General features: G+C 57.1%; 2 protein-coding genes across 2 annotated transcripts in view; one reads left to right on the top strand and one right to left on the bottom strand.

Annotated features, from left to right (window-relative positions):
- The first annotated feature begins 370 nt into the window (after positions 1-370).
- Positions 371-2558, top strand: P884DRAFT_52196 (uncharacterized protein). The gene is made up of 2 exons (XM_069445940.1): positions 371-953; positions 1025-2558. Exons 1-2 carry the CDS (start codon positions 671-673, stop codon positions 2158-2160), a joined length of 1419 nt encoding a protein of 472 aa, XP_069301155.1. The 5' UTR covers positions 371-670; the 3' UTR covers positions 2161-2558.
- A 4145-nt stretch (positions 2559-6703) lies between these two features.
- The window catches only part of P884DRAFT_274822 (uncharacterized protein), a gene marked incomplete at both ends in the record, with an annotated part of 1627 nt that continues 1189 nt past the window's right edge, over positions 6704-7141 (bottom strand). Inside the window, one exon of the mRNA XM_069442771.1 lies at positions 6704-7039. Coding sequence (XP_069301154.1) covers positions 6704-7039 — 336 coding nt within the window. The remainder of the gene's footprint in view (positions 7040-7141) is intronic.

The following is a 7141-nucleotide window of genomic DNA, read 5'->3' as shown; positions in this document are numbered from 1 at the left end:
GTCTCGTGGTTATTCCCCGTTGCTGCAGAACCCTGGCCATACCTCCATAAACCCGCTATCCCCACAATAGCTTTTCCCCTGAACCGTCTTGTTGGTGTCAGGACTAATCCTGTCGCTCCCGCATTCCTCGCCGCGGGACTGCGTCTTCGGTTAGTTTACACTAGCGGCCCCGTTTTTTTTCTTTCCCACGCGCTGTCCGGGGTCAAGTTGCTGCTGGCAGCGAGAGCAATTGCCAGGACACTTACCACGTTGACGCCGAGCAGCCGCGAAGGGCTCTCCCAAGTGGGAATCTCGAACCTCGGGAGAGGATTCCGAGCCCTTCGTTGCTCCACACTGTGGGTAGCATTGGCTTTCCCTTGCTCCTTGCTGTCGGTTGGGAGACCGCGTGGACAGAAGCCTTGTCCTACACTACAAAATCCCACCCCCCGTATCCCCGAGGCTAGCCCACCTCGCCCGTGGGTCCCTCGTCTTTTTCAGGGGACCGACCTTACTTCCCGGCGCCCCAGTCCTTGCACGCGCCCTTGCGTTCCGCGAAGGAAAAAAAAAAAAAACCACAACATTCCCGGACGCGTCCCCGGCACTCCAAAACACACACACACACACACACACACACACACGCATAGACACACATGGTTTTCGCCTCAAGACGAACCCTGTAGCGTGAGGACTAATGGTTGTCTCCTCTATGCAGCACCACACCCACCAACAGCAGGGTCCTGTCCCCCCCCATCTGCAGCACTCGCGGCCCTCGAGCGTGGTTCATCAGCAGCATCACCCCCAGCCCACCGCGCAGCAGCACCAGCACCAGCAACAGCAACCACAACATTCGGGCGCGTACGCATACCCGCAACAAAACCAGGGGAGCAACACCCAGGACCACGGCCTGCCTTCGTACTACGCGCATCCAAGCCCCTACAGCACACCGGGTGGGACGAGCGGATACACGTCCGCAGGTGAGTCTGCTGTGTTCGGCTCGGTTGCCCAGGTGTTTGACCCCGAGCTCGCTGACCCGAGCCGTCCACAGACACTGGCGACATGATGGCTGCCACTATGCCGAGACCCTATCCTCCAATTTCATACCATACACCCCAGTCAAACTCGCCGGCATCGGTAGCATCGCCCTCGGGTCACGACCAGCAGCGAGGCATGTACGGCCAGCCTCCATCTCAACTACAACATCAACCCATGTACTATCCGGCTCCCCAGCAGCAGTACTCGTCCATGCCGGCCCAGGCCGCGCAGTCGCCCTATGCCTCGCATGCGCAACAGCCTCATCAGCCGATGGGATCCCAGGCCGGCATGATGATGTCGCACACCCCTCCCCAGCACCCCATCAGCCAGCATCCCACGCAGCACGCGCAGTCAGGGATGACGGTCAGTCCGCGCCCGGATAAGATGGAGACGCACGCCCTCAGCCACCGGATATCGGGGACATCAGCCCCAGTGGCCATGAACAACACGCCGTCAACGAGCCCCCAAAACGGCGCCTCTCTGTCTACGCCCACCACCTCTTCCGGCGTGAACCCGAACGCGGCCCCGGGCCCGATCCCGGCAACCACGCCGCTGGTTGTCAGGCAGGACACTAACGGTGTCCAATGGATCGCCTTCGAGTATTCGAGGGATCGCGTCAAGATGGAGTACACCATCCGTTGCGATGTTGAGTCGGTGAACCAAGACGAGTTGACGCCCGAATTCAAGTCGGAGAACTGCGTCTACCCGCGCGCGTGCTGCCCCAAGGAACAGTACCGCGGCAACCGGTTGCAGTACGAGACAGAGTGCAACACGGTCGGTTGGGCGCTCGCGCAGCTGAACCCGCCCCTCCGGGGCAAGAGGGGTCTCATTCAGCGCGCCGTGGACAGCTGGCGGAACAGCAACCAGGACCCTCGGCTGAGGAGCCGTCGCGTCCGGCGTATGGCCAAGATGAACTACCGCAACCAGAAGGCGGGCTCGACCACCCCTCATACTGCTCAGTTGCCCGCCCCCGCTGCTCCCGGCTCAACGGCTCTAACGCCGACAGCCATGGCCCCAGGCAGCAATCCGGCCATGGCTAAGCCGGTCATGAACAACATGGCCCCCCAGATGCATCACCACCACGGCAGTCAGCAGGACGGAAGCGCTCAGGGAGGAGACGAAGTCGGTATGTTTCACCAGATGGCCTAAAGCGCGCGCGTTTTGTTGTGATTAAGTGTGATACCTCTTCGAGCCAAGCTGTCTTACATGCGCCTGCTCTTCTTTCTCCTCCTTCTTTCCTATCTCTCTCTCTCTCTCTCTCTCTCTTTCTCTCTCTCTCTCACACACACACACACACATATTTTTTGTCCTCTCGTGTTTTGGTTTGGTTGTGTCTGGAATTCTTGGGAAAAAATACTCTGCTCGCGGCCTCCCCCGTTGCACATCTGTTGTTATATACCGGATCGCGCGACCACTCGATTGTTTTCGAGCATTGATGTTTACCTGGGCCGACAGCAGGAACCTGGTACAAACAAGAAAGAACTGTACATTACACTTAGTCGCGTTTGCTGTTAGTCTGTTTTGCTGGTTCTCGGTCGTCGTCGTCTAGTCGTCTGGCTGGCTGCTGGCAGAACTCGGTTGGTTGCACTGCATCTCCCTGCTTTGCAGCGACATTCAACAGCATCGCTCATCACACATATCAACCGGCACCTTCATCCTCAGCACCCACATCATGTCCGAGTGTCTTTGACAGGGAGCCTGAGCGAGATGATGGCACCCCGAGATGCTCGGCTCCTTGCATCCTTTGCCGCCTCGATTTTGATTTTGCTGCGCTGTCTTGCTTCGAGAGTATCACACTTAACATGACCGACGCGCGTTGACTTGAGGGCCTTGCAATGATTATCCCCCTGAACCATATAACCATAACCAAACCCCCCCCACAAACTCCCAACCACCCCCGGAAGAGGTAGAGAGCGCCGATGAGCTGACGCGAAGACTTTCTCTTTAGGCGAAGGGGACTACCCAGGGGACCAGCATCATCACCACCATCACCATCACCAGCCACCTACCCAATCCGGCACAGAGGAACGCCCAGCCCATGTTTTCTCCGGCTACGGCTCCTACAACGGAGCGCCGCCGCAGGGATCCTCGATGCCGTCCATCCACGACGCCCTGGGTGACGGCACCCACGCGCCCCTCGCCGCCGCCCGCCGGACGAGCCACTCCCGTGGGGACCCGGACACGCCCGAGGATCTCTTCCCGGACATCCCCGAGGCCAAGAAGCGCAAGTTCATCCTGGTAGAGGACAGCGACCGGCAGAGCCGGCTGCGCGTGCGCGTCACGCTCGACGGCGTCGACACGCGCGAGATCCCGGACAGCTTCCGCAAGAGCAGTAGCGTCTACCCGCGCAGCTACTTCCCGCGCGAGATGCAGAGCCCCCCGCCCAGCGCCACGGGCAGCAAGTTCTTCACCGACGACGCGAGCGACGGCGAGGATGACGGGACTACCGAGACGGAAGGCGGTGGTGGTCGCCGGTCCGGACGGCGCCCCGGCGTGTCGTCGAAGCGCGGGAGAGTCATGGTCAAGGTGCCGCTGGCCGAGGGCCAGGAAGGCGAGGTGGCTATCCCGAGGATGCGCAAGGTCTTCCGGGGCAAGGAGGTTCGCCTCAACGACCTGGGCTATCGCATGGCGTGGCTGCAGAGCAGAGTGTTTGCCGGAAGGACGGTGTTTTTGCAGCGAGCTTGTGAGTTTTTTTTTTTTTTTTTTTTCATCTCTCTCGGCTTCCGGCTCTGTTTTTTTCTTGTTATTGGTTTTAAACTGACGTGGCTCGCACGCAGTGGACTGCTACCGCAACAAGACGCGTAGTGCCATGGAGAGCATCATGCAGGACGTCAAGACGGCTGCTCCGCACTACGAGACCCGCGTCGGCAAGCGCAGGTTCAACGACAGGATGCGTGCCGAGAGGGAATCGGATGACTGATTGACCAACCAAACGAATGCACTGACTACTCTCACTCTTTTTTTTTTTTTTTTTGGGGGGGGGGGGGAAAGACTGAGTATGAAAGACGAAAGATGGAAGAACAGGAGGAGTACGACGCACGAACGGAGAACGAAAGAAAACCGACTCATGATGTTTGATTTTAGGAGAGGTCGTCGTCTTTCGTTGGCGAGGAGGTGCCATCTTTCAAGGTCTCATTCAGCCTTCTTTGCCGACGGCTGGCGTAGCTCATGTTGTTGCAAGACTACGTCAATGACGACGGTGGGCGGCCTGAGTAAAGAGGAAAGGGGGATGCCGTTTATGGTTTGTTATCTGAGTCTGGGTCTGGAAAAGGTAACGGTGCCCAGTGGTTTCACTTCATTGCTGTGTAGAAAAAGAGCTTGCTCTGCAGGCCATGGCATCACTGCCGATATTTATCACTTCACAAGGCAACAAGGTGTGTTTTACTAGTTAGTCGGTCGGTTCGAGGCGGCAGCTATGTGTGCCTCGAGATTCATTGTATAAATAACAAAAGTTGGGAACTTGTACGGACCACTGGACGAACATATACTATATGCTGCTCGTTTCTGCTTGACAACCCATCCGTTCAATCACTCGCCCCTGAGCCATCTACTCTCAGCGCCTCTGGGTCAGCGACGTTCTCCCTGCCCAACATAACAGTGTCAGCTCCGTCTGACCAAGCCAGCGAAATCTAAGGAGGGGGAAAGTAGCGAACGGCATTAGGGGAGGGGAAGGGGTCAGCAGTGACAATTTGAACAGCACAAGCTGAAAGCATCAACGTTGGAAACATACCAATGCTCAACTGCCCTACCCATCTCGTCAAACCTCCACACTCCGCAAAAAGGCATTTCCATGGTTCCCCTCCGCCTCCCACCTGGTCGATGGGCGTGCATCGGGAAGCAGTTGAGTGTGGACTGCTTGCGAAATTGGAACGGCGAGGCCATGGGGCAAGGATATGATCGGACATGGGATGCGAGAACGAGAAAGGATTGGGGGAAGCCCGTTGAGCTCAGATTATGCGGAAGGCGCGAGCGGACTATGCTCACTGGCGGTGCCGGGCGTTCGTTCGGAGATCCGAAGGGAAAGAACAAGCGACCTGGCTCAGGGCGGAAGGTTCAATTCTATATTGTCGGCAAGTAACTAGAACAAGAGTACGCTGGTGAAGAAACCTCGATGTATGGGATGGAAAGAGGGAAGGAGCCAACAATTATTTAACTCTACCGTGGCGTCGCTCGCCATCCCGCGATACCGCAGCTCTTCTCAATGACTCTTTCCTCCCCTCGCCACTCTGTCCTTGCGTGATGGATCAAGACGGAACTGCAAAGGATGACCTCCTCGACACGCTGCTGGTCTCAGCTCCAGAACCATATATCGAGTGTGTAAACTGGCAGGAGACAAAGGCGGGAATGGAGCTTGGATCGAGCCCGCCTTTTCTCCCTTTCCCACTGAGATGCTCACCTGGGGGCCACATGTAACCATCTCAACTTCTTTGCTCATTCCTCAGGCGTCCCCGGAACCGTAACTGCTCAGCTTCACGATGGGGATATTGCCCCGGCATCACTCACCATCAACGGCCTAAGCCCATTGAACGGCCAGGACAATGATTCCTTTTTGAGAGTACTCGCACCACGCGGTCGAACTGACCGAGGCATTTCTCTTCTCGTCCAGGGTCGTTCAGACGGAGCCCCCGATCAACCTAGATAATTCTGCACATATGAGGTATTCCGCCACCCCGAGTACCCCACCCCATCCAAACTAACAACACACTATACTGCAGTATTCTACAGGTATGTACCATGATGGGACAGCACACTTTGGCTCGCGCCCGCTCCGCATGGCGCATGTATTTGCACGGAAGATTCCCTCTCCGAGCCCTCCCCTGTTATCTGCCTTTTGCCCTCCCATTCCCGTTCCTCCATCAGGTCGCAGTGAGCAATCGAGACGCTCAGACCCGCCCTCGTTTCACCAAACCCCCTTCCGACCGGTTCACAAAATGCCCGAACCCCAGGTTCCCTCACCCCTTGCTCGGGCCATGTCACTCCCGAGGGGCGACAAATGCCGAAACACCCACAGCAATGTTGGTATACCTCTGCTTCCAGCAAACCCCTTCCCCGAGTCAGGTTTTCATTCGAGTCAGATGGCACAGGCTGTCGAGTCACTACTTGAGATGAAACCCCTTCCCCCCTAACCTTGACCAACCAGCCCGTGTTCAGACAATTTGACATATTTCACAATCCCGGTCACAGACCGGAATGATATTGTCCCCCTCTAGCTACTCCCTGCTAAGTTACCACGTCCACATTCACGTATTACATTCGCGATGGCACGATGCGCAGCCTCATATAAAGAACACGTCATACACATCGCCCACATATCGAGAGGAAAAAGGGAAAAAAATAAATAGAAAAACATCTCTCAAAACTTCTCTGAAAGGGGAATATTCCTGCCGGTTTCCAAGTAGACGACCCAACACCTGTAACCACAAATTGGGTACTCGAGCGTCACCTTCCGTCCGCCGTAGAAATTAAAAAGTTCCGTGGTACACCATCCTTCACAGCTACAGCTCACACGCGCCAGCCCTATGGCCCTGAAGGCAACTTCGGAACGGGGGGGTTGGGGGGCCAAGCACACCCAGCCTTCTGGTTCAAGGACTGGCACTTCCCGTACCCGGACATGACAGGGGAGATGTCGATCGGCTCCCAAGTCAGGGTGGCGCCGTAAAGGTCGGTATGGCACTAGGCGACTTGGACAGGCTTAGGCGCCCCCGGCAGCACGGCATGCGGCTTCTTGTTCGTTGCACTGTGCAACGGTCACACCCGGCGCTTTCCCTCCGTTGACAGCATCGGCGCAGGCATTGTTCTGAATGGCACAAGCCCGTTGAACGGCGGCATCCCTCGTGGCAAATGTGTTGCCGTTGACACTGAATGGGCGCCGAGGATCGTTGGTGTTCTCAATCGCTGGAGCCTCGATACCGGCAATGGCGCTCCCGCCAGCAGCCACGTTCCGACCATTGTTGTTCCGACCCTGGCCGCGGTTACCGCCGTTGTTGTTGTTGCCGCCGTTGTTCTGGCCGTTGTTGCCGCCGTTGTTCTGGCCGTTGTTGCCGCCGTTGTTCTGGCCGTTGTTCTGGCCGTTGTTGTTGTTCTGGCCGTTGTTCTGGCCGTTGTTCTGGCCGTTGTTCTGGCCGTTGTT

The sequence above is a fragment of the Thermothelomyces heterothallicus genome, assembly GCF_042370625.1.
Source record: "Thermothelomyces heterothallicus CBS 202.75 unplaced genomic scaffold P884_scaffold_2, whole genome shotgun sequence".
Lineage (NCBI taxonomy): Eukaryota > Fungi > Ascomycota > Sordariomycetes > Sordariales > Chaetomiaceae > Thermothelomyces > Thermothelomyces heterothallicus.
Note: the sequence above shows the minus strand (reverse complement) of the source record. Positions and strands in the feature narration are given on the sequence as shown.

What these genes read in the sequence shown, in the direction of transcription:
- P884DRAFT_52196 (XM_069445940.1), top strand. Translation starts at nt 671, where the DNA reads ATGGTTGTCTCCTCTATGCAGCACCACACCCACCAACAGCAGGGTCCT. An exon ending in GAGCGGATACACGTCCGCAG is followed by an intron (nt 954 to 1,024) that starts GTGAGTCTGCTG and finishes AGCCGTCCACAG; the next exon opens with ACACTGGCGACATGATGGCT.